Raw genomic sequence first — 26,779 nt, 5'->3', positions numbered from 1 at the left:
GGGATGGGGTTCAGGGAAACCCTCTGCCTTTCTCAAGGAAGTCCCAGCCTCAACGCGCTCGCAGCTACGACCTTCCTCCAGCCTAACCGTGACGCCCCCAGCCGCGCGCCTGCACACTCGGGCGCCTGCGCATTCGAGCCAAGAGCTCGCAGGAGTGAGCGAGGCCGTTGCCGGAAGTATGACCTCCCGCTGCCTGTTCGCTGTTTCCATCCGGGTCACGTCGGTCTTCCGGGTATTTCCGATAGGGCTTTCTACGCCTCCTTTTTTCGGTTTCTTTTTAGTCTTCCGTCTCTTGCCACCGTCCCTGAGCTCCCACACCCTTGCCGGCCCTGCCTTTTCTTGTGTCGCTCCTCCCTGCTGCCGAGGCCGAGACTTGGCGCTCAGCCCGAAGCCAGGCCTATCCATTCCGCGTGGGCACTACCTCCTTTGGCTCGGGAGGAAGCTAGGACCAAGCGCGCCAGGCCGTCGCTCCTGGAGCTCCTGGGCTGGGGGTGCCGGTCGACCCTCCTGCGCAGTCCTTTCCCGAGGACACTTGTGAGTTAGCGGGTTTAAGAGAGGGAAGCCTCCCTGTAGGCCCGTTTGGGGGGCGCGGGGCGGGGCGCCGCGGCGCGCCGGAAACTTTCGAAAACTAGTGTTTTGTGTGGGAGGTTCCGGCGGTATCTCCTCAATATCCCAGAGGTCTGGGTGGCCCCCGGACTGCTGAATTTGCTGAAGCATTTTAGGAACTGTGACGTTCTTCACTCATTTGTCTTCCTCGCGTCCCGTCCTCAAGTCTAGGACCAAACGAGGAAGAGCGTCTCGAGACTCTGCATGGGGTTTCAAAGGGTGGTGAAGAGCTAAGGTAAATACTTTGAAACTTAAGACTTTTCACTGAGTGGTTGTGATATTGCCTCAGTTCTTCGAGTTACAGGAAAATGCACAGATTAGGACTCTGTCCGATTGTTGTGTACCCCCTGTGTTCTGTTTTTGCCCCCTCTTCAACTCTCTAGGCCAGAACGCGAAGGGGTACATGTGTCTCCCAACTTTTGAATCGTCCACGTTCCCTGCCTTGTTTGATTCTGTCTCACCTCTTTCTCTGAAATACCAGTTGTTTGTTTATATTGGTATACCAGTGAGGGGAACAAAAAAGAAACTGAAACTCAAGCTAAATTGGCAACTTAACAGGTGTGTGGTGTGTGGTTTTCTACGGAAAGATCATAAGTGAATACTAAGTCTATGTGTTTGTATTACAGGTAACATGCTACTTTTGTAAATACTCTCGTATGCTTCATTTCCGCAAGGCTTTTTAACATGGCATCGACAGCCTTGTACTGACAGTAACAATACTTTAAACAGTAGGAAATGTCCCGTAACGGGCTCTGTGTGGAATAGGCACTGAAGAAATGTTCCTTTGGAATCATGTGGCTCGATTATTTTTCAGCACTTGGATGCGATCTAATTCTTAATCAAATGGACGTCTCTTTCACAACCTATGGATGGGTTGACAAAGGGTGAGCAGGATTTAGGAGTTAGACTTTTTGTATTGTGAAGAAGAGTAGTAAGTTTAGGGGATCAGAGGCATTTGGACAAAGTGGACAGATAACTGCAGATTCCACTTCCTAGGAAATCTTGATGAAGGAGTTTATGTAATCTTGAGTGTTCTGTAATTCTTTGGAGGAGGTCAAGTTTAGGATAGAAATTCCGATTTTTAAGTTACAGGACCAAAGGTTATGTCACTAGGAATTACTTTGAAAACTACTCCATTACAGCCTTGTCTCATGTATGATTATTTACAGATAGACCTGTATAATTTCCCAGTAGGCTTGCTTAGTCAAGAACTAATCCTTAAAAGTGTCTCTTTAATCTCTCCTTAAGGCAGGAACCAATGCAACAGTTTTAAAGCAGTTCAAAATTTATTCCATTGTGTAGTCAAGACAGATTGAGAAGTTGATAACTTTCAGACTAAGAAAAATAGGATACCACTAACATCTGCATTTTCTTTATCATAAAATTTTTTATACCTGGTACTGTGGATAATGTGGAGTAATCTTCTTTTTCTCTACTTGCTGAAAAAGCCTTTTATTCAGAATATAAGAAAAAAATTTAAAATTTTGTGGAAGTCCCCTTAAATCCGGTGTGATAGTAGTTTTGCTGGATTTTATTCTCAAAAACTCTGTTTTGTTTAAAAAATGATCCCTTATATTGTCTATTGTTTGTGTTTTTTTTGTGAAGTTGCTTGGTAGTGTTTGACTCTTTGCGATCCAGTGGATGCTTTACCATCTAAGCCACCAGGGAAGCCCGATATTGTTTATAATAGGTTATTATTTTGGTGTCATTTTTATCTTCATCAGAATTAGTGTTGGAATGTATTAAGGGAGTAGATTTTCTTGTGGCGCTGGTGGGAAAGAATCTCCCTGAAATGCAGGAGACCCAGGTTCGATCCCTGGATTGGGAAGATCCCCTAGAGAAGGGAATGGCAATCCACTCCAGTACTCTTGCCTGGAGAATCCCACAGACAGAGGAGCCTGGTGGACTACAGTCCTTGGGGTGGGTTGCAAAGAGTCAGGGACGACTCTGTGTGTGTACCTTAATATTACTATCTTTGTGTGTCTGTTAATATTAAGAGAAATATTAGAAAGGAATAGAAATCCATGGGCTTTTGGTTTACTTCCTTGTCTCTAGATGATTATGCAGGATACCTATTGGAAAGCATTGAATGTCATTGGTTAAATTCCCTAGGAATGATTCTCCCCACTTCCAAGGTTGGCCTAAATAAGCTGGACTTGAAGGCCAAAATTCATCTGAGGAGAACTGACAGATTCTTTGCTTTGGTGGTGCTCCAAAACCTTTGATGCTTATCTGGAATTTGGGATACACTGATTTAGGTAACTGCTCTAAAGTAACTAAGTATGCAATCATTCTTAGCTTTTAAGAGTACTTCTTTAGCTTTGAAGAGTACTTCTGGGCCACAAGACATCTTTTGACTTATTCTGTCCTTATTCTGACCTTATAATAGGATAGAAGTAAGCCCATAATCTGGGCTATTATGTCATTTTGGGTCTCAAGCATGAAGAAAATACAAACATATTTATACACATAAACAAAATATCTGGAGTTTTACCTATGGACTGGTTTAAATAAATCTGAATATAGAGTATTTTAATTCTAGTTTTTCTGAATACAAATTCCTTCTCTTATTTGATCAGATCCATATTGTATGTCTGTATTACAGTAAAATTAAATATCAAGCACAGTTCTTTATAATGAATTGTATTTAATGTCATTTTCTCATGAATCCTGTGACATAGTAATTGTTTTTTGGGAAGTTGGATCAGAGAAGCAGAGTCAGGGAGGCCAGGAAAGAGTATGAACCCAAGTAAAGGGAGAAGGTGGCATTAGGGACAGCCTTAAATCTGGCATTCTACTGTTATTGAGAGTACTTTTAATAAAGAATGCTGTGCAGTCCTGCTTGGTTCAAGATATTGTCTCTAAGCAGCAAACAACAGGCTGGAGAAGGAAATGGCAACCCACTCCAGTGTTTGCCTGGAGAATCCAGGGACGGAGGAGCCTGGTGGGCTGCTGTCTATGGGGTCGCACAGAGTCAGACATGACAAGTGACTTAGCAGCAGCAGCAGCAAACATCAGAGAGTATAGTTTGGCAAACATTATAGGAATTAAAAAAAAAATCAGTCTCCTATAGCTAGAGAAAGGCCTTCTGAAGAAAGCTGACAAACTCTTGTTTTCTGGAGGTAGCACCTTGTCTCTGGCACCTGGGTTGGGATCTGATGGTGGCTTTTCTGCACAATCTCTTATGAACTTTAAACTGGTGAGTCTCATTATGTATGGCTAGCCTAGGAAATTTTAATCTTTCAGAATTGAAAAGGAATAAAGTTTCTATGAGTGGTTTATTTGTTTCTTCCCAGAGCTTTCTTTTTTTTCCTCTCCTATTGTCTCCTATTCTAGTTTTTCAAGCCATCTGGTCCCAATCTCCAGAGGCAATTATTATTTCTTTTAGTAGTATATATATTGTTTTCCTCTGTTGTTCTAAAAAAAAAGAAAACACAACTTTTATAACTTGTTTTTTAGATTGACATCTATTGAAAATGAGGATTTAGCACTTTTATGTAGCCTCTCTCATCATAAATTATGATGTATATAAACATGTAAATAATATGTAAAATATAATATAATAACATGTAATTATAAATAAATACAATGTAGTAAGTAATATATAAATATATTATAATTTTGGGCTTCCCAGGTGGTGCTAGTGGTAAAGAACCTGCCTGCCAGTGTAGGAGACATAAGAGATGTGGGTTTGATCCCTGGGTTTGGAAGATCCCCTGGAGGAGGACATGGCAACCCACTCCAGTATTCTTGCCTGGAGAATCACCTGGACAGAGGAGCCTGGTGGGCTGTTGTCTGTAGGGTCTCAAAGAGTTGGACATGACTGAAGCAACTTCACCTGTATACATGTTATAATTTCTGTTTAAATCAATATGTTAAATATTCATGTTATTTTAAGAACTAAGTAGGTAACTGACTATATTTTCTTTTTTATATGACCTTTTGAGTGTGTTTTGTCTGTAGTTTCAGTAATTTATTTTTAACTTATTGCATTTCTTTCTAAGACTTTATTTATTTATTGACTGGTGGGTCTTCAGTGCTGCACACAGGCTTTTTCTAGTTGCTCAGAGTGGGAGCTACTCTTTATTGTTGTTATGCGGGCTTCTCATTGCAGTGGCTTCTCTTGTTGCAGAGCACAGGCTCTAAATGCACCAGCTTCAGAAGTTGCAGTGGGTAGGCTCAGTAATTGTGGCGCATGGGCTTAGTTGCTCCAAGACATGTGGGATCTTCCAGGACCAGGGATTGAACTGACGTCCCTTGCATTGATTGTAAAGCTGATTCTCAACCACTGGGCCACCAGGAAGCCCTCACTTGCTACATTTCTGTTCCTATAATTAATTTTTTCTGCTCTGTTGGCCAAACTCTTCTCTGGTCAAATATATAAGGTAAACTACCAGTTCATTTTTTTTCCACCTTGGGTATCTTCTTGTAGCCCTCTGTTTATGTGTTCTATTTTAAGCTGTTGAGCTTCCCTTCACCACCATCCTGGGGAATTTACTGTCTCTGACCTGTGTGAGAACTCCCTTTTCCTAGATCTGGGATTTTCTTTTACTTTTTTCAATACCTTACATGTCTTGAAAGGGTTTTTATTCTCCTTTTGCACTGATACTATAATTGGGTATAGAATTATAGCTTGAAAGCATTTCCTACAGAAGCCTTGAAGGCATTCACTTCTTTGTCTTGTTTCCACTGTTGCTATTGAGTGGTCCAAAGCCATTTTGATTACCATCCCTTTGTGTGTTTCTTTTTTTTTAATTGTACAGTTGACTTACACTGTTGTGTTAATTTCTGCTATACAGCAAAGCGATTCAGTTATACATATGTATATACATTCTTTTTTTTACATTCTTCTACATTATGGTTTATCTCAGAATATTGAATATAGTTCCCTGTGCTTTACAGTAGGACCTTGTTACCTATTCACCCCATCCCTTTGTTTATAACATTTTCTTTCTCTGTAATATTTATAAGCTTCTTTTACCTGGTATTCTGAAATTTCACTGTAATATGCGCTTATATATATATGTGTATATAGACGTGTGCGTGTGTATCTTGTGCTCTTTACTCATTGGATCCTTTCAGTCTAAGGCTTGGTGTTCTTCAGTTCTGACCATGTTCTTGTTTTATTTTCTTGGTAATTCCTTTTCTGTTCTTTCTGGAACTTAAGTTGTGTTGGATGTTGGACCACCTGGTTGCTTATATTTTTCTCTTACTGTTTTGCCTCCTGTCTGCCCTCACCAGTTTTTCTTTCTTGTTCATTCCTCAGTGTTCTTTTAGCTTTCTGCTGGATATTTCTGCTTTTAATTTTGTAATTTCCAAGAGCCTTTCTTGCTTTTTAAACAACACATTCTTGTTTTACATATACAGTATTTTTTTCATTAATTATGAAATTAATGAGTTTTTTTTTCCTCTCATCTTTCGTTTGTTCCAAGTGTTTCTATTTATTACTAGGCCTTTTTAAAATTTTTAACTTCTGATGATCCATGACTGTTGTTTTTCTAGAAATCTAAATTGGAAGCTTCTGTGTGCCTAGGTAGGCAGTTCCATAGTAGACTTCATTGTAGGTTTCTAGCAAGCTTAAGATTTTCTTGGTGAACGACTGCTTCTATGTTACAGATTTCTTTGTTACCATATTATATGATTTCTCTTTCCATTATTTCATAGATGAATTTTTTAATTGCTTGTATTGGGAATATAAGCTGGGAATGCTATTTTTACTTTGTAGACTTTAATATTTGTTTTCAGTTTGTTTTTTTATCCCACTCTGTGAATTTACAGCCTTTTGGGGTCAGTCATTGCAAAGAATAAATATCTAGTCTCTTGGCAGGGGCAGTGAACGATTCTGATTGCGTTTTACATAGGTTTTCTCTGTTCCTGCAGAACAAACTCTCTTATTGGCTGTTGTTTTTATAAGTTGTTTAGAATTTGAGGGGAATCTCAGAGTTTTATAAATAGTTATTAGGTAATAAAATTCCATCCCTTGTTTGATCAGATCTGTAAGCTCTAAATCCTGGGACTTGGGTTGTCATATGAAGAAGGCTTATGCTTTTGAATAAATTAAAATGGGGATAAATGTAAGAAATTGTAGATTTCATTAAATACATCTCTTGGGTGGTTTCTTTTTATTATCAAAGTATAATGGTGTTAACTTGGTTTATAAGAGAGTTGTTGATAAGTTTATGACTAATTTATCATGAAGTTAGAAATTTGCATAGATTTTAGTGTCATTTGAATAATAGAGTTAGTCTAGATTTAAAATTCATCATTATTATTTTATGTATTTTGTGACTTAAGAGATCTATTTGAGAAAATAAATTTATAAATGAAATTTGTAACTTGGTAACTTTATTAAATAGTAGATACTGGTTACCAAAAAGTTCAGTGTCTTTAATCTATAATAATTTGTCTTTAAAACTATTCTAGGTAGAAGAATACATGTTGTCTTTTAGTGAACAAGAGCATGTTCCCAAACTCAATTTTGGGTCGCCCGCCTTTCACTCCAAACCATCAACAGCATAATAACTTCTTTGCCCTGTCACCAAGTCTTTACTCACACCAGCAGCTTATAGATGCACAGTTCAGCTTTCACAATGCAGAGTAAGTGCACTGTTGTTTTGGCCCATGTTATTTGTAAGTTTAAGTTTGTGCTTGACACAGATCCTTTTTATATGAAACATTTGGAGTTAGAGGAAATGTTATCATGTTCTTTCTTTGTTTTTGGTAGCTTGTCTAGAGCTGTGTCATTACAACAGTTGACGTATGGAAATGTCAGTCCAATACAGACCTCAACTTCCCCATTATTTCGAGGAAGGAAGTAAGTATTTCTTACTTATTTGAAAAGAAAAATGTGCAGTTTTGGGAACTGTTTAACACTGTATCTTGTATTAAGTTAAATGGACACTAACCTACATTTTGTTTCCTGGGGTCTGTGCAGTCAGTCATGTAACAGCATTTTCAAACTTCTAAGTATTTAAAAAATTTTAGGGGTAACTATCTTCAAATAACTACTTTTAATTGTGTTTTTAACTAAAGTAGATGGGTTTCTGTATATTTGCTAGGGCTGCCATAACAGTACAACAGATTGGGTGACTAAAATAACAGATTAATTTTCTTAAAACTCTGGGGGCTAGAAGTCTGAGATCAGGGTGTTAGCAGGTTTGATTTCCTCTGAGGCCTCCCTCTTTGGCTTATAGATGGCTGCCTTCTTTCCTAATACTGTCATCCTTCTCTGTTTTCTGTGTCCTAATTATTCTTCGGAGGATACTAGTTATGTTGGATTAATAACCCCAGTTTAATTTAATTACTTCTTTAAAGGCCCTGTGTCCAAATAGATTTTGAAGTACTAGGGGTTAAGACTTAAATGTGAATTTGAGAGGACGTAATTCAGCTTATAACTCTATTAAAGTTTACTGTTTAATTTATCTTACACAGGTTCCACAATAAATATTATTATAGTGAAAGTTTCTATATGACATAAAGCTTTCTTTAGAGAAGTCAGGACTCAATTCACTTGAACCAATTTGATTAAAAGAAATTGATGTATCACAGGGTAATTTTGATAGAACTTTAGGGGTGAGTATTAAAATAAGCCTTGGCAATATTAGCAAGATACTGCTTTTTAAAGCCTGTATAAACATTCCATAACTTTTATGTACAATTAGAAATAACACTAGATAAGAATTACTGTTCACCCACTATGGCCTTCCCTCATACCTCAGTTGGTCAAGAATCCACCTGCAATGCAGGAGACCCCAGTTCCATTCCTGGGTTGGGAAGATCTGCTGGAGAAGGGATAGCCTACCCACTCCAGTATTCTTGGGCTTCCCTTGTGATTCAGCTGGTAAAGAATCCGCTTGCAATGCGGGAAACCTGGGTTTGATCCCTGGGTTGGGAAGATCCCCTGGAGAAGGAAAAAGGCTACCCACTCCAGTATTCTGGCCTGGAGAAGTCCATGGACTGTACAGTCCATGGCATCACAAAAGGTCGGACGTGACTGAGCAACTTTCACTTCGCTATTGTGTTAGTTTCTGCCATACATCAACGTGAATCGGCCGTCGGCATACGTATGAGTGAGCTCCCTACATCACAGAGCAAATTCCCACTGGTTATCTATTTTATTCTTTACCCTGATAGCTAAGTTGGTAAAGAATCTGCCTGCAGTGTGAGACCTGGGTTCTATCCCTGAGTTGGGAAGATCCACTAGAGAAGGGAAATGCTTCACACTCCAAAATTCTGGCCTAGAGGATTCCATGGACTATACAGTCGCAAAGAGTCAGACACAACTGAGCGACTTTCAGTTTGCAGCTTCCTTGGTGGCTCAGTTGGTAAAGAGGCTACCTGCAATGCAGGAGACTTGGGTTCGATCTCTGGATCGGGAAGATCCCCTGGAGAAGGGAATGGCAACCCACTCTAGTATTCTTGCCTGGAGAATTCCATGGACAGAGGAGCCTGGAGCAACTAACTCCTGGAGCAACACAACTGAGCAACTAACACTTTCACTGTGTTCAGTTCAGTCTCTCCTTCGTGCCCAACTCTTTGCGACCCCTATGGACTATAGCATGCCAGGCTTCCCTGTCCATCGCCAACTCCCGGAGCCTACTCAAACTCATGTCCATCGCGTTGGTGATGCCATCCAACCATCTCAGCCTCTGTCGTCCCCTTCTCCTCCTGCCTTCAGTCTTTCCCAGCATCAGGGTCTTTTCCAGTGAGTCGATTCTTTGCATCAGGTGGCCAAAGTATTGGAGTTTCAGCTTCACCATCAATCCTTCACTGTGTAGAGTAGGCATTGTTCTAAGGACTTTGCAAATAATGGTTTGACAAAGTTTTACAACAATTTGTGAGCTAAGTACTGTTACCCCTCTTCTGTTGAGAAAGTTGAAGCACACAGAGGTAATGAATTGGGTGGAAAACTGTATCATGATGCTTAAAATACTGACTTCATTTAAATTTTTGTGTTCTAGAAATTGTCTTGATAGCCCCATTTGTGAATCATGAGTGAAAATAAATTCCATTAGTTCATAATTATATATATATTTAAACTTAACATTGACATTCTCAATAGAGATATTCATTATGTAAAGCTCTGAATTTTATGTTTAAAAATATTAAATGTATACTTATGTTTTTAACACTTGTATACCTTTATTGTAAGTAGGAATTCTAGTTATTTTGTGGGTCTGTCAGAGAGAGAGTAATTGACGTAATCCCAAAAGAATATTAAAAACCTTCAGGTGGCTATGACCCATAAAATTTTAGAGTTAAACAAAAGGATAATTTCCTGTGGTTTAAACAACTTAGTAATATTCATTTAAGTAAATACTATTTTTCCCAACAAATAATTACTTTTAAGTTGTTTTCTCTTTTTTATTTTGAATATTTTTAAGCTTCCAGAAAAATTTGAAAAACAGTACAGCGAGCACCTGTATGTGGTTTTCCTAGATTCATCAGTTTTGCTAAATTTTGTTTTATTCTTCCTGTTTGCTTCCCTACCCCACCACTTTTTTCTGAACCATGTGAAAGAAAGTTGGTGACATTGTTTCACTTTATCCCAAAGCACATCAGTGCATTTCTCCTAAGGACAAGGACATTCTCTTGTATAACTAAAAATATATCAGTCATGACCAAGAATTTAACATGAATACAAGACTGTTATATTGTATATAATACTGTTATATTGAACTATATAAGTAGAGTTCGTTTTCAGACTAGTTTAGTTATCTAGTGTTTTTATAGTTAAAAAAAAAAACAAAAAACAAAAAACCAGCTCTCTTAATTTGGTCTTTCCTGCTGATAAACCAGAACATAGGTGGACTCCCAAGATCCTTTTTTTATGTACAGCACTCAGTTCACTTAATCTTATCCTCCTTATGTTAGAGTTTGGATCTTTTATTGTTAGTGATTCTATAAATAGAGATTTTCCTACCAAGTTTTTGTTGCTGATATGAAATATTGTGGTAGTTCAAATGCAAGAGACTAACCTTGATATATATATTGGTTTGTTTTTTTAAAAATATGCATTATTATACATTTTTTCTAAAGGTGTCTCTTTTAAAAAAAAAAAAAAGAGGGAGGGCGGGGGAGGGAGAGGCAAAAAAATAAATAAATAAATAAATAAAGGTGTCTCTTTATACTGACAATATTTTATGGTTCATTTAGAGCTAATAACATGGCCTTGCTGAAAAAGTCAGTATTTTCATCTATTATTTATATATTTAAAATTTTTTTCTATTTGTTATGAGAAAGTTATATCTTTAATCACTAAGGTATGTTGCTTGTTTTCAGGAGATTAAGCGATGAAAAGAATCTTCCTCTTGATGGTAAACGGCAGCGTTTTCATTCACCCCACCAAGAGCCAACTATAGTTAACCACATAGTGCCTTTATCAGATGAAAGAAGATACTCAATGTCACCATTGTTTCATACACACTATGTACCAGATATAGTCAGATGTGTTCCACCTTTTCGAGAAATATCAATTTTAGAACCTAGAGAAATCACACTGCCTGAGGCCAAAGATAAGGTAATTTTAATATAGACTTTAGTTTTATCTTTTGAGAAGTTAATATAAATAGTATATTAAAAGTGTCAGAAATATCTAATGTCTTGGATTAGGTAGAACATGCCCGTTTTCTGTACTATTTAAAAGACTATTCAACATAGTTTCCTATCTAAATTTGATTCTTTGATTTTTGTGAGCTGTTCTTTGGAAATGAAGCTTTCATATCAGGATGTCAGATTTTCTCTGATTCATAAAAATCTGGGATAAGAACCTAAAAGAGTTGATTTCTTAGTTTAGAGAATTCTCTTGTTACCTATTCTCTTATAGTAAAATAAGCTTTCATATGGATACTGTAGTAAAGTATTAAAAAGCATGTTTTTCCTTGGTATATATATATATATTTTTTTTTGATATATTTGTTTTTATCATGAGGTTTTTAATGTCAAGAATAGAGAACCCAGGAGTCAGTGAGAAAATAATACTTTCTTATATTACTGATACGATATGTGATATGATCAAGGAAGATTTATCAAAAACATTATTTGGAAAACAATTTAAAATAAATGAAGCTATTTCAGTAATACTTCTTGGAAAATGACATCAGCATTGGGGAATAATGAGTTAATACCAATATTAGAAGCATGTCTCTTCTGCCCCCCCCATATTTAGTGAAACTCTTAAAAAAGCATTCTGGCTAATTTAGAGGAGTTTATAATGTAAAAATCTGCATTCTTTTGAATTGTCTGCAGCTTATATTTGTTGTTTTTGCATTTTCAAAGCTGCTTTACCTTTGAGAAATACCACATTTGTAGACTAAGGAGAATGGGCCTGGAGAGTGTAGTGATTTTGTTTTACTCATCTTTCCATTCCTAGCAAGCAGCATAAGTCTGAAACATAGTAAATGTTCAGAAAATGTTGGGTCAAAAAGGGAATACTTGCTTCATTCCTTGCTTGTGCCACTTTTTATTCTGCTATCATTCTTTTTTTCTTTAATTGAGATGCAATTTTATCATAAAATTCACTCCATCAAAGGGTATAATTCAGTGGTTTTTATTATATTCAGAAGGCAGTGCAGCCATTACCAATTTCTAATTCCAGTACATTTTCATCACCTATAGAAGACACTTTGTACCCAGCAGCAATTGCTTTCTTATCTCTGCCTGTCTCCCCCAGCCTCTGGCAACCAGTACTGATTTTTTATCTCTATGGATTTGCTTATTTTGAACATTTCATATAAATGGAATCATACAGTACGTGGTGTTGCTTCTTTCAGTTAGCATGTTTTCACGACTCATCCTTGTCATAGCAATTCTCAGTTCTTTATTCCTCCTTATAGCTGAATAAGAGGACACTTACCTGGTAGCTCAGTTGATGACGAATCTGCCTGCAGTGCAGGAGACCTGGGTTTGATCCCTGGGAACAGAAGATCCCCTGGAGAAGAAATTGGCAACCCACTCCAGTATTCTTGTCTGGAAAATCCTGTGGACAGAGGAGCCTAGTGGACTATACAGCCCATGGGGTCACAAGAGTCGAACACAACTTAGTGACTAAACCACCACCATAGGGGAATACTATTCCATTGTATAGATATACCATATTTTATTTATGCATTCCTCAGTTGATGGGTTTGGGAGGTATTTCAGAATATTGCTGCTGCAAGTATCTGTGTATAAGTTTTTGTACATGATGTTTTCATTTCTCTTGGGTCTATACTCAGGTGAAATTGCTGAGTTATGTGGTAGCGCTATGTATAACTTTTTGAGGACTTGCCAAAGTGTTTTCTAAAGTGGCTGCATCATTTTACATTTCTACCAGCAGTGTGTGAGTGATCCAGTTTTTCTTCATCCTTGGCAAAACTTAATATTTGTCTTCTTGATTATAACCATTGTAATGGGTATGAAATGGAATCTCATTGTGATTTTGGTTTACATTTCCCTAATAACTAATGATGCTGATCATCTTTTCATTTGTGTGTTAGCCATTTGTATATTTTCTTTAGAGAATTGTCTATTCAGATCCTTTGTCTGTTTTAATTTTTAATTGTCAAGTTGTAATAGTTCTTTATATGTTCTGAATACTGGACATGTACCAGATATATAATTCGCAGATATATTCTTGTGTTCTGTGCTTTGTCTTTTTACTTTTTTGATGATGCACTTTGAAGCATAAAAGCTTTTCATGTTAATGAAATCCAATTTATTTGTTTTTCTTTGGTTTCCTGAGCTTTTGGTATTATATCTAAGAAAATGTTGCCTAATCCAGGGTCACAAAAATGAATGCCTCTGTTATTCTAAGAGTTTTATAGTGTTAGCTCTTAGATTTAGGTCTTTGATCCATTGAATTAATTTTTATATATGATGTTAAGGTAGGGAGGTGTAAGTTCTGTTTTGCTCTTGGTCCAGTTGTCTCAGGACTATTTATAAAAATGGCTGTCATTCTTTATTCTTACTATGAAGTAGGAGAAGCATTTAGGCGATATCAGTGGGAGGAAAGAGAAAGCAAACTAACTTCAAAGGTTTGATACCCCATTTCAGCACCTCTCAGTTCTTTGTCCTTTCTTTGCTTTCTCATTTTAAAGAAACTTACGTAATATTGTATTGTGAAAGCCTGCAGTAGAAATCAAATCAGGGCAATACTTTGAATGGAGATATAACAACCTTTTACTCTATGTGGGTTTTTGATATATGTATGTAGATAGGGCCATATAAAAATTTTTAATAGAAGGATAATTACTTTACAATGTTGTGTTGGTTTCTGCCATACATCAACATGAATCAGCCATAGGCCCATTTTTTATGGAATATATTATGCATAAGTATTGAAGCTCTCAATTTCCACTCCAGTATTCTTGTTTGGAGAATCCCATGGACAGAGGAGCCTCGTGGGCTACAGTCCGTGGGGTCACAAAGAGTTTGGACACGACTAAGCAACTAACACACACACATATTTGTAAATAGTTAAATATTGGAACTGACTTCTGCATATGGATAAGGTTTATTAATATATTGAGTCTCAGTAAATTTAATAACATTAGTCAGGATAAATCATCTAATAAAATATGGTTCCATATCAATAACCTTTTCTTTGCTTAGTAGCATAGAAAAAAATTCCCCTAAATCTTATGCTTTTGGCATAAGCATTTAACCTCAAGGGATAAAGATTATTAGTAGTATTCTATTGTTAAGCCAGCTTCTTTGAGTGTTACTCTTACTTGCCAGTTCTGGGAGAAAGAAGGCAAGTTCATTTCTGTGTTCATTCTTTAAATGAACACTTTTTAAGAAAACTAACATTTATTAATGTCTCTTCTCTTCCAGGCATTCTACATATGCTATGTCATTTAGTCTTTTCAACAACCTCATGACATGGATATTATCCTAATTTTACTGAGGCTCAGAAAGCTAAATAACTTGCTCAAGGTCACAGCTAGTAAGTGACACAATGAAGATTTGACCTTTGTCTCTAATAATATAAAGAGAAGGAACTTAAGATGCTTAAAATGAAGGGTAGGGAGATGACATTCTTAGAATTGACTATAAAAGTAGGTCATCTGTGAGAGTAAAATCTAATATTTACTGAGTGTCTTTCTTTGTCAACAGTTTGTATGGTTTATCTCTGCTGGATTTCAAGATGCGTGGGAGGTTCAATGAGAGATAAAGTGGAGCAGCAGTTTGAGACCTTGAATGCACAGTAGAAGACCATTGAAGGTTTATGAGTAGAGGACTAGCACAATTAGATTTGCATTTGGGAGAAGATAATTCTTGCAGTTTAGTGGAGTTTGGTTTGGAATAAGGAGGGCCTGGAAAGAGGTATAATTACCTTGAAGGCTATTAATTGTTAAATTTTTTTCAGATGAGAGATGCTGGAGATTTCAGTTATGGTGGATGGTGGTAAAAAAGATGTGAGAGACCATGCATAAGGAAAATTGATACCTGTGTGGAGTGATTGTGGGGGAGAGGGAGAGAGAGATCAGCGGCTTTAATGATTTGGACTGTTAACAGAGATGAGGAACCCAGATTTTGAGTGTTCAAGCTGATTGAGGAAGTAGTAGTCAAGAGTTATGTTCCTCAGCGCTTGGAACTATGGGAAATCTGCTGTAACATTTGTCTTCTTGAATGGCCTCATGTTCTGCAGATTGCATGCTAAGGCCATGGGAAATAGGGCTTGAGAGTACACTATGCAAAACCTAAACAGTTTTGGAACCAGAACGCTCTGAAGAACAATAATCAGTCCCTTAGAAAATGACCTGGATAGATCAGGTATGTGGCTTAGCCTGGTTGGGTGCTATTGCAAGGGATATTAAAAAATATACAGTACACAGTTGACATATGCTGCCTTGGGGGGGGTCACTGAGACAAGGCAGTTAAAGTGGAGCTGTGAGTGAGTGAGTCAGCTGTTAAGTAAGTCTCTGAAGGAAATATACCAGCGGAGAGCTCCGTGAGGGTTGGGGTATGTTTAGTGCTTTTCGAGTGGGGATCCTAGATGTAGACACTTAGCTTTAGTTGATTTAGATCTGTAAGGACTCCTTCTTGTGAGCAGCCAAGCTAAGGGTTTTTGTTGTTTTTTTTTTTGTAAAGGTTACAATTCCACAATTTCTGCTCCACATACAAATCAGTCCAATTAATACATTAAATTGATACCATTGCCTTATTTATCCATCGTCTGTAAGCTAATTGGTATTGAAGAAAAACGTGTTGTAGCTGAGCTGTCCGTATATATTTCAGAAGCACGGTTGGGGCCCGAGATATGAATACCTGCAATAAAAGTGACAGTTGAACTCCTGAAGTAGATTAGATTCTGTATTTTTTTTTTTTTTAAGTAATCAACAAAAATTTATGAGTGCTGGCTATATGCTAAAATGTTGTTACAGCATTTTTCTAAATATTCATGGTCTCTTTACCATGCACATACATCATAGTGAGAGGGAGAGCCATTAGAAATAGTCATGCGAATTGCAGCTTTATATATTTATAAGTGTTATAAAGGACAAGTGCAGAGTTATCTCCATGATGGTGTGGAGATAATATTTGAGCTGAGATCTGAAGGGTGAGTAGGAGTTAATCAGTGAAGAGTGTTGGAGGTGGAGAGAAGGAACAGTGAGTCTGAAGGTTTACTGTGTGATAGAAAGGAGCATGCAGTCTGCGGAGAATTGAAAGGAGGCCATATGGTGGCTAGAGTTTGGTTGATTTAGGGGGAAAATTGCTGAAGTGTGGTAGGAGAAGTGGGGAATCAGGCAGATCATGCAGGGACTTTTGTATATCATTTTAGTTTTCACCTAAGAACTTTGATAAGCTATTCAGGGTCATCTTTTAAGCAAGAAAGAGATGAGTTAAAAATTGTTTTGACTTCATTTTAAGCAGTTGCACAAATGTGGAAGTAGGAAGTTATTATTGGATACTAGGTAAAAGGTAATGGTGCTTTGAATTAGGAAGTGCTGATAGTTAAGATGAACAAAAATTGATGGGTTTAAACTGTGTTGGGGAAAGTGAAATTGATGGGATTTGATGATGCGTTATTAGATTAGGTCATCTAAGCCTGTGTACTGTTGATGTTTTAGACCAACTTTGGTATGGAGGGACTATCCCCTGCATCTTAGGGTGTTTTAGCCACATTTCTGACTTCACTCACTAGATGCCAGTAATCCTTGGTTATGAGAACCAAAAATGTCTTAAGACATTAACAGATGTCTCCTGGGGGGCAGAAGTGCCTCTAGTTGAGAGAGAACCACTGGTTTAGATAGAGAAGATACTGAGGATTACTCCCAAGTTTCTGGCTTCTATAACTGGGTGTATGGTGGTACTGTTCACTGAGACAGAACAAAAGGCAAGAGGAGCCAGATAAAGGAGTATGTGTGTTTAATAGGAATTGGAGGGTGAGCAGGTATCTTTTGAGTTCTGTGTACATATTGTTTTAAACATACATTTGGAACATCAAATTAGATATTAGGAGTTGATAGTTGAATGTATATTGATCTGGAACTCAAAGGAAAGGTATTGACCAGAAGTGTACATTTGGCATATAGTGATCATCGGCATATAGATGATAATTGAAGCTAAGAGTATGGATATGATTGTCTAGGGAGAGAGGAGACCGTGGATCATTGAAATAGGTTGAGGAAAGAGTGGGAAAATAAATGGAAACTAAGCATGTTTACAACTGTTTGGGGAAGTTTGGCTGTGAAGGGGAGAGCCAGAGATGGAAAGGTGGAACAAAGGAGTTTTTTTTAATTTTGTTTTTGAGGTGGAAGAAAGTTTAAGCACATGTAAATATTTATTGGAAAAATTCAGTCAAGAGAGAAAAATTGATTACTGTGGGAAAAAAAGTATAATTATGAATAAGATTCCTTAGAAGGTGGAAAGGGTGTGGGTCCCGCTTATATGTGGAGACATTGGCTTTAGGCAAGAGAGAATTTTTTTGAAACTGGAAGATAGGAGGAAAGGATAGGTGTAGTTACAAGAAAGTTTGTAGATATGGTATGGAAGAGTTCCCATAGTTGAATGGCTTCTTCATATTTTCTCTTTGAATTACTGTTGCAAGGTCATCTCTTGAGAGTAGAGAGGATGAAGTGGGATATATGTGGTTTAAGAACAGTGGAGATGGTTTGAAGTAGTGTTTACTACTTCAGGTTAATCAGAGAAGCAGAGTGGAGAAGGTTTGACACAGTATTTGCTAGGTAGTGTAGAGGGCTCACTCAACATTGGTGATAATGAATTTATTATTAATAATAATGAATCAGCTGCTTTAGTAAGTTCTAGGGGAATGTATTAAAAGTTTTGATTAGTTTGAAAATTAATTCTGTTTTGAAACCTAAAAAATTAAGATTATGAAAATGAATATGTTTTAAGTTTAAATTGTTTCTCCATTTTAAAGTCTTCTCTGTTTTTGAAGTCATTGTATTAGCAAACAAAACTTTTAAAGTAAAAAAATTCAAATACTTTTCTGAATTTTAACTTTTGTTTCATAGTATCTTTAGATGGAGATGTAGTTGCCTGGACAAAAAAAAATGGAGGTTTAGAGGAATCAGAGTTATCTGAGCTCCTGAATTTCATCTATTAAAAATGTTCTTCAGAAATTCTGGGTAGTTCGAAGATAACAGTGTGAATTGAAGTAATTGATTCTGAATTTTGAGTTGAGATGAGGATAGGCTGAGGTTTTCTTGGTACTGACTGTAAAGTAAAAATATAATTATGAGTGAATTGTTTAAGATATCTTGTGTGATTTTAATTTTGGAAAGGAGTAAGTTTTATGGAGCCTCTTGGCACCCTGGGGAAACATTTGTTTGGGGACAGTTACCTTACAGATTTCTAAGAGGCTTTATCTTTAAAAATTTCAGTATTTGACCTTATTTAGAAACAACAAATTGAAAAAGGGGATAAAATATTTGTAAATTATTGGTTCACTGAATTTCAAGCAGTTGAAATATGTATTTGCCTGCATCTATCATTTTTTTTCCCAGCATTACTTAGATATGAGTAATATCTAAGGCAAATAAAAATCATAAATATTTAAGGTATACATGATGCTTTGATATATGTATACACTGAAATGATTACCATAATCAAGATAATTAACATTCATCACCTCACATTTTTTTTTTGTGATCAGAACATTTAAATTTATTCTCTAAGCAAATTTCAAGTGTTCTGTACATTGTTATTAACTATATTCACCATATTGTACTTTATGTCTCCATATCTAGTTTATCTTATAACTAAAAGTTTATACCCTTTGGTCAACATTTCCCCGTTTTCCTTATCCTGCTCCCTTCCCTAATAACTACCATTGCACTCTCTGCTACCATGAGTTTGACTTTTTTAGATTCCACGTGTGAAATCATACAGTGTTTATCTTTTTGTGTCTAGCTCATTTCATTTATCTTAATGTCTTCCAGATTCATCCATGTTGCAAGTGGCAGAATTTCCATTTTTTTTAGGCCAAATAATATTTCATTGTGTAGGTGTATACAGACACCCCACATTTTCTTTGTCAGTGGACAGTTAAGTTTCTGTATCTTGGCTACTCTGAATAACACTGCAGTGAACACGGGAGTGCAGACTCCTTGTTGAGATAGATACTCTTTTCCTTTGGATGTGTACCCAGTCCTGGGGTTGCTGGAACACACGGTAGTTCTGTTTTTAGTTCTTTGAGGAGGCGTCATGCTGTTTTCCGATATGGTTGTCCGATTTACATCCTACCCGTGGTGTATAAGAATTCCCTTTTCTCTGGATCCTTGCCAACACTTACCTTGTGCTTTTTGGTAATTGCCATCCTAACAAGTGTGAAGTGATACCTCATTGTGGTTTTGATTTGTGTTTTCCTGATGCTTGGTAACGCTGCACATCTTTTCATGTACCTGTTGACCATTTGTATGCCTTCTTTAAAAAAAATGTCTCTTTAGGTCTTTTGTCCTTTTTTAAATTGGATCATTTGTATTTTTGTTAGAGTTGTGTGAGTTTCTTATGTATTTTGGATATTAACCCCTTTTCAGGTACATAGTTTGTAAATATTTTCTCCCATTCTGTATGTCACTTTCTCTTTTCTTTCTCGCTCTTTTTTAATTGTTATTTTACAGAAATATTTTTGTTTTACATAGTTCCACTTCTGGTTTTTGCTTTTGTTGCCTGTGTTTTTGGTATTAAAATCCAAAAAATCATTGTCAAGACAAACATCATGGAGCTTTCCCCTTATCTTTTCTTCAGGAGTGCACTGTTTCAGGTTTTGAATTTAAGTCTTTAATTCATTTTGAATTAATTATTGTGTATGTTGTAAGATAAGGCTCCAATTTCATCTTTTTGCATGTGGATATCCAATTTTCTCAACATTGTTGAAGACTGTCCTTTTTCTGTTGTATAGTCTTGACACCCTTTAGTTAACCATATGTGTGTGGGTTTCTTTCTTGGACTCTCTGTTATGTTCACTGGTCTGTGTGTTCATTTTTATGTCAGTACCATACTATTTAATGATTACTACAGCTTTGTAATAGAATTGGAAATCAGAAAGTGTAATTTCTCCAAGCTTTGTTCTTTTTGCTCAAGATTGCTGTAGCTGTTCTGGGTCGTTGGTGGGTCCGTAGGCATTTTAGGATTGCTTTTTCTATTTCTGCGAGAAATGCCATTGGAATTTTGATAGAGATTGCGTTGAATCTGTAGATTGCTATAGATACTATGGACATTTTAATAATTTTAATTCTTCTGATCCATGATTGGGTATCTGTCCGTTTATTTATAGTCTTTAATTTCTTTCATCATTGTTTTATAGTTTTCAGTGTACAGCTTTTTTACCTCAGTGGTTAAATTTATTCTTAGGGCTCTATAATGTATGTGTCAGTCAAATTTTTAAAGCCACTGAGATGTAGATTCATGTAAAAAATTTAGACCAATGTCAGCCCAAGAGATCCTCAAATGAAAGCTTGCTTTGTTTTCTCCATCCTCCTTTTATTAGGCAGTTTTCTCTTGACTAAGGTCAGGTGATTGTATGTGCCTAAAAACAATCAGGCTTCAGGGAAAAAAATCAGTTATTCAGACTGCCTAATCATTGTATTAGTTGATGAATTAGGAAGGCTCTAATTTGTGGCCATACAAAAAAACAGTACTTTAACATGCTAGTGAGGAGTGGGTTGTTTTCAGTATGATGTTTTCCTGATTCTGTTTTACTTACTTTGAAGAGAAAAGGAATTCAGCATCAAGAATGAATTTAAACTTTTAATTCATATCTAGCTTTATTTTACTCAGTAATTAGTACCAGCTTTTCCTACAGTTTCATGTGTAACAAAGAATGAGACAATGAAGAACCTGAGGAATTGTCAGTTTTTGTTGAAGTGTTTGTGACCTAACGGCCTGTTTTCTGTACCATATTTAACTTTATTTCTTCTGTCTTGAAAGCTCATTGCTATTTTGTGTTTGTTGTTTGTAGATAGCACTTACGTTTAGCCAAAACCTGTTGCTGTTTTTCATGTATTGTAGAAAATGATCAAGTTTTGATACTCCCAGCTGAAAGGTTTATTTACTTTATTTTATATGGGGACCCAGCTTCTAGGGACAGATGGAGAATCTACTGAGAATACCATGCAGAAGTTATACCTGAAACTTTACTGGCTCATTTAAAAACTTTTCTGACTCTAAATCAATACCTAACTTGTCTTTAGTCGCTTGTGTTGATCTCAGACAGTGATAGCCTTATTCGTAATTTGGTTTGAGTTTGAGGAGCTTCCCTGGTGGCTCAGATGGTAAAGCGTCTGCCTGCAATGTGGGAAACCTGGGTTCGATCCCTGGGTTGGGAACATCCCCCGGAGAAGGAAATGGCAACCCTTGCCTAGAAAATTCCATGATGGAAGAGCCTGGTAGGCTACAGCCCATGGGGTTGCAAAGAGTCGGAGATGACTGAGTGACTTCATTTTCTTTCTTTCTTTCATTTGAGGATAGGTTATAATATTTTTTAGGAAAATTGAATATTGATATTTGGAAAAAATATTTTAATATTTTAAATCTGTATTAGGAAACTTATTTTCTTATGCAATTTTGCAAAGATATAATTTTTACATACAGTGGGAAATATATCTTGTACAAGTAATTTAAAAGTAATAGATCTGGCAGGCAGCCTAAACTGTAGTATTATAGAGATTTAAGCAAATTTAAGAATAATTTGTTTTACAGATACTTTGTTGCAATAGGTTTTTTTTAAACTAAGGAAAACAAGGAACGTTTTACTTTTGAATGAAACAAAAGTTTTTGAAATGCCATTATGCATAGTCAGCTTGTTATTACATATACGATCTAAATATTTTTTTGCTTGATTTTTAGCCAGGATTTCATATCAGACATTCTTCTTTTTTTCCCGGTTATAAGGCCATTGAGACATCTTTTGAAATATTTCTCTAAGTCTTGTTTCAGCATATATGTACATTTCTTTTTGTGTTTTTTTCTCATCTGGACTCTATATATCTGTTCTAAGATACAGTAGCATAATTTGACAATGTGAATCCATAATGTGACTAGACAGGAAGGAAAATTTATTTGTATAAAAATCTGTTAGATCTCCATTATAGTACTTGAGAGAGAAGAAATTTTCCCAGACCGTAGAAAAGGGAGAGGAGCAAATATGTGGAATTTCATATTTTCTACCTAATAATAATTTTTTTCATATGTGAGTGTTTCTACATGAACATAGTCATTCTAATGAAAGAATTTTATTTTTTGGCTGTGCTATGCAGCTTGAGGAATCTTGGTTCCCTGACCGGGGATTGAGCCGAGCCCTGGGCCCAGCCATGCAGTGAAAGCACCAAGTTTTAATCACTTGATCTCCAGGGAATTCCCAAGAAATTTTTCTCTTTGTTATTCAACAGATGTAGAGTATATGTTCTGACTTATAGCAGTTTTGATCTGCCTGATTCTCTAGATCAAGGAGTTGACACAACTTTTTTGATAAAGGGCCAGTTAATAAATTCTAGACATGTGAACTATGTGGGCCCTGTCTCCTTTTCTTTCTTTTTTAAGCAATGCTTTAAAAATGTAAGAATCAGTTGGTTAGTCCTACAGAACAGTCCAGAGGCAGTTTTTGGCCTACAGGTCAAGGTTTGCCAACCCTGCTCTAGGTAGATAAAACTTGATTATTCAAGTGCCATTTAAAATTTTAGATTAACCAGTTTAACTGGAGACCTTTTAAAAATCTCTTTGTAAATATGAATGCCTTAAAAAGCTTTTTATTATGGAGAGTATCAAATATATAAAAAAATAGAATGTAGTATTGTAAATCCTCATAAGACCAAGCTTGAACAGTTACCAACATTTGACCAATCTTTTTTTGTCTATACCTCCCTCCCTTAGTAGTTTGAAGCAAATTCCAGGTATCATAGCATTTCATAAATATTTCAGTATTCTCTTTTGTTATCTTTTTCATCTGTCCTTTTCCTAGTGCCATACTGTTCTGATTACTGTAGCTGTATGGTTAAGTTTAGAAGTGTCAGGTATGTTAAATCCTCTTAACTTTTTTCTTTTATCTGTTTATTTAGATGTTTTAATTTCTCTCAATATTTATAATTTTCAGAGTATAGGTTTTACATATCTTTAATATATTCCTAGGTATTTCATGTTTTTGCTGCTTTTGATAATTTTTAAAAATGTAAACTTCCAATTATTTTTTTCAGTTATGTATGCTTTATAGTCAGTTATCCTTTTAGGAAATTAATAATGAGAGAGAAAACCTTGGTTCTGCATATTATATTAAAATATTCATTCGTTTTGTGAACATGTCTTTCTGGTGTGCTTCATGATCTGTAGGAATGTTACTCTTTGCATTTTTCTTATAAAAACTTTGTATGAGAATTGAATTGAATCCTTTTTAGGCATTATTTCTTCAAGTATTTTTTCTGTCCTCCCATTCTCACCTCTCTCTTTGAGATTCCAATTCTTTTCTGTTAAGTTTAAGGAAGATGGCTTTAGGGAGGCCCAGGTGGCTTGGTGGAAAGAATCCACCTGCCAAACAGGCGATACTTGTTCGATCCCTGTGTCAGGAAGATCCCCAGGAGAAGGAATGGCAGCCCACTCCAGTATTCTTGCCTGGGAAATCCCACGGACAGAAGAGCCTGACTAGCTCTAGTCCATGGGGTCTCGAAGAGTCGGACACAGCTCTCAGTGAGTAAACAGCAACAATATACTACTTTTAGATGAGGGTTGGGTAAGCTAGCTTTTTGCTAAGTTTGTAGCTGGGGGGAATCCTCTCCTGTGATGTAGTGTTCAAAAATATATCTTTTGAGACCTTTCCTCCTTTCCTTCTCTGCCTTTATCTAGATCAGGGTTTTTCACTTTTGGCAGTATTAGCACTTTTGGTTGGATATCTTTGCTGCGGGGAGTTGTCCTGGGCGTTGTAGGATATTCAGTGGCCTTCTGGCCCGCCCTGTGGTGCCCACTCCCCCAAGTATGATGACTGATAACCAGAACTGTTTCTCAGCATCGTCAAATGTCCTCTGGAGGGGCAGAATCATTCTTGTTCTAGATTTTCTTTCCTTTACCCCAGTGACTCTGTACTGCTTCGTTTAGATACCTCTTCCTGGCAGTTTCTGCTTGGTATGTTGCTGTGTCTTAGAAGGGAGTTTCAGTTAGTTTTGAGATTCCTGACGTTTGTGTGATTTTCTTGCTTTTCTTGCCTTGTGAGTTGTCGCCTATGAAACCCCTTCCGAGTTTCAGTTGCTGTTTTACACTGAATTGGAACTGTCCATTTAAGGGAGGGGGTGGGAGGTAGTACTTCTAGGGAATTTGATTTCTGTTTGTTCTGGCTCCAGGGCTGTCCCAGATCCCTTTCCTCTTCTTGTTACGTTTCTGATACCGTGTGGGTCTTGCTGCTGTTGGTATTTGGTCCTAACTTGCAGTATTTTAGAATTCATGAGTAATATGTAGTCAATTGTGCTGTATTTTTTGGCCATTTTTATTTTGGACGGTTTGATCTGTTTGTTTTCTCCTAGTTGCTTAGTCTATTTTTGTCAGTCTCTCAGTCGTGTCCGACTCTTTGCTATTCCCTTCTGCAGGGGATCTTAATGACCCAGGGATCAAACGGGGGTCTGTAGCATTTTCGAGGGATGGTTATTCAGGATATTAAAAAATTACGTCTCTTTTATTGCCATGTTATCCTGACTGCCTCTGCTTTCTTAAAATTAGTGTTCTAAACATGATAAAATATTTTAAATGATGAGTGAGACTTGTGCCTGGTCATGGACTTGGAGAAAGACTTGGAGAGGGAGAGGTTGAAAATGCAAAAGACAGGTCAAAAAACTGATGGAGTATTTGTGCCCCATAGGTGACCAAAAGGGGTGGATACAGAAGTATTTTTGATAGAGGGATTAGCTTTGGACCAAGAAACAGGACAGTTTATCTGACAGGAGAGGTAGGGAGATGAGGTTTCATTCAGATAGTAGTTGGCAGGTTTGTAGTTGGAAACTGAGGAATGTCACATTTGGTTTCTTCAGTTTTCTTAGTAAACTTTAATGTGAAGTTATCTGCTGAAGGAAGTGAGATAAGTATAGGAAACTTGAGGAAAGGTATAAACATTTTGGAATGCTGATGGTGGAAAATGGAAGCAATATCTAACCAGAGACATTGAAGTAATTGCTGAGAGATGCTACGGGTTAAATCTTAGGTTCGTTTTTAAATTGTAAATTTGCAACATACCAATTTTGTGATTTTTAAATTTTTTTCCAGTTAGCAACTCACAAAAAAAGAGCAGAGACAGTGGTTGTTTATAGTGAACCTAAAATTAGGATTTTGTTAGAGCATGACAGGGGTATAATGTTAAGGTATGATAAAAGAGAATGGTTCAAGGGATGCATTGTGGAGTATAGACTGGGTAGGGAAGGAAATCATGCTATTTCAGGTGCTGTTGGGTTATCCAGGTTTGTGTGGTTCTCAAGAAGATGTGAGAATTGGACAGGAGATTGAAGCCTATCTTGTATATTGGAATTTAAAATTTCAAAGCTAGAGAAGTTCTGTTTTATTGTAATAATCATGTTATGTCTATGTAGCACTAATGAAAAATAATAGAGTAAAAGAAGTTAAAATGGTGGGAGTATGTCATGATACTTACCCACTGTAGGTAAGGGAGTCACCTATATTGATGGCAAGAGGTCATTTGGAGGGGAAAGTATGAACTGGAAAGGGGGATAAAGAGGGAGATCTGTCCGTAGATGGCCACAGGAAAGCAGGGCTCAGGGCAGTGCTATAAGCTGAGGAAAGAAGGTGGTTTGCATGAGCATAGACAACCAGGGACTTCTCTTCTGAAGTCTGTTTTATTTGGTATTCATGGTATGAATACCAGGGGTTGGGTAACCTTCTTTAAAGGGCCAGAAAGTAGATTATTGTAGACTTTGTTTCTGTTGCATATTTTTGTTTTGTTTTGTTTTTATAACCCTTTAAAAATATAAAAACCATTCTTAGTTCATGTCCCATGTAAAAACAGGCAGTAACTGAAGGTTATAGTATGAGGACCTATGAATTATACTCATGAATTCTCTGATTTGTCAGTGATACTTTGTATAAATTGTAAACTATTTCAGATACTAAGTAATTATTATTACTTGAATAGTGGTCATTTTGTATTATAAAATGTTAAGGAGATAATATATATTTATTTTAAAAATGCTGTCAGTAATTTTATACTTCTCAGTATGCTAGTAACTTCTACATTTCTGAATGAAATTTTTACCTTTTTTGTGGTGCATTCAAGTTGAGTCAGCAGATACTGGAGTTATTTGAAGCATGTCAGCAGCAAGTAAGTGATTTAAAGAAGAAAGAACTCTGTCGAACAGAGCTGCAGAGAGAAATTCAACTGTTATTTCCACGTATGTTTCCCTATTTTGCGTGCTCTTTAATTATATGCATTCCTATTTTAATTTTAACTAAAACCTTATAATTCTCTTCTGTTTCTCTAGAAAGCAGACTTTTTTTAGTTGGGTCTTCTTTAAATGGATTTGGTACTCGGAGCAGTGATGGTGACTTATGTCTAGTTGTTAAAGAGGAACCAGTAAGTAATGAAACTTTTATTCTAAGTGTGCTTTTCATGTTAAGTCATTTAAGAAATTTCATATAAAAGTCATTGAGGGAAAAAACCCTACTTTGTTTTAATTGCTTCTTTAAATTCTTTGTTTATAGTAATTCAAGGAAAGTCAGGAAATGCTGCTTCTGTGTTTTTTAA

General features: G+C 36.6%; 1 protein-coding gene across 20 annotated transcripts in view; it reads left to right on the top strand.

The window, feature by feature from the left end:
* Positions 1-212: 212 nt before the first annotated feature.
* TENT2 (terminal nucleotidyltransferase 2) overlaps positions 213-26,779 on the top strand; it is a 60,680-nt gene continuing 34,113 nt past the window's right edge. For 4 of the 20 annotated variants that reach the window (XR_015135483.1, XR_015135478.1, XM_086323089.1 and 1 more), the window contains exons 1-7: positions 213-534; positions 778-841; positions 7,030-7,203; positions 7,331-7,420; positions 10,888-11,125; positions 26,312-26,426; positions 26,517-26,608. Coding sequence is in view for 12 of the 20 variants with exons in the window: in XM_086323089.1 (XP_086179215.1) it covers positions 7,067-7,203; positions 7,331-7,420; positions 10,888-11,125; positions 26,312-26,426; positions 26,517-26,608 (672 nt within the window). In the remaining 8 variants the exon portion in view is untranslated. Of the gene's footprint in view, positions 535-772; positions 842-1,420; positions 1,491-2,718; positions 2,865-7,029; positions 7,204-7,330; positions 7,421-10,887; positions 11,126-26,311; positions 26,427-26,516; positions 26,609-26,779 lie in introns of all 20 variants that reach the window. The other 16 variants (XR_015135482.1, XR_015135476.1, XM_086323088.1 and 13 more) reach the window with 5 other exon arrangements.

The sequence above is a fragment of the Bos grunniens genome, chromosome 10 (assembly GCF_055505025.1).
Source record: "Bos grunniens cultivar Pamir isolate PY7600 chromosome 10, Bosgru_T2T1.0, whole genome shotgun sequence".
NCBI lineage: Eukaryota > Metazoa > Chordata > Mammalia > Artiodactyla > Bovidae > Bos > Bos grunniens.
The sequence above is the reverse complement of the archived record's forward strand: the minus strand, read 5'-3'. Positions and strand labels throughout refer to the sequence as shown.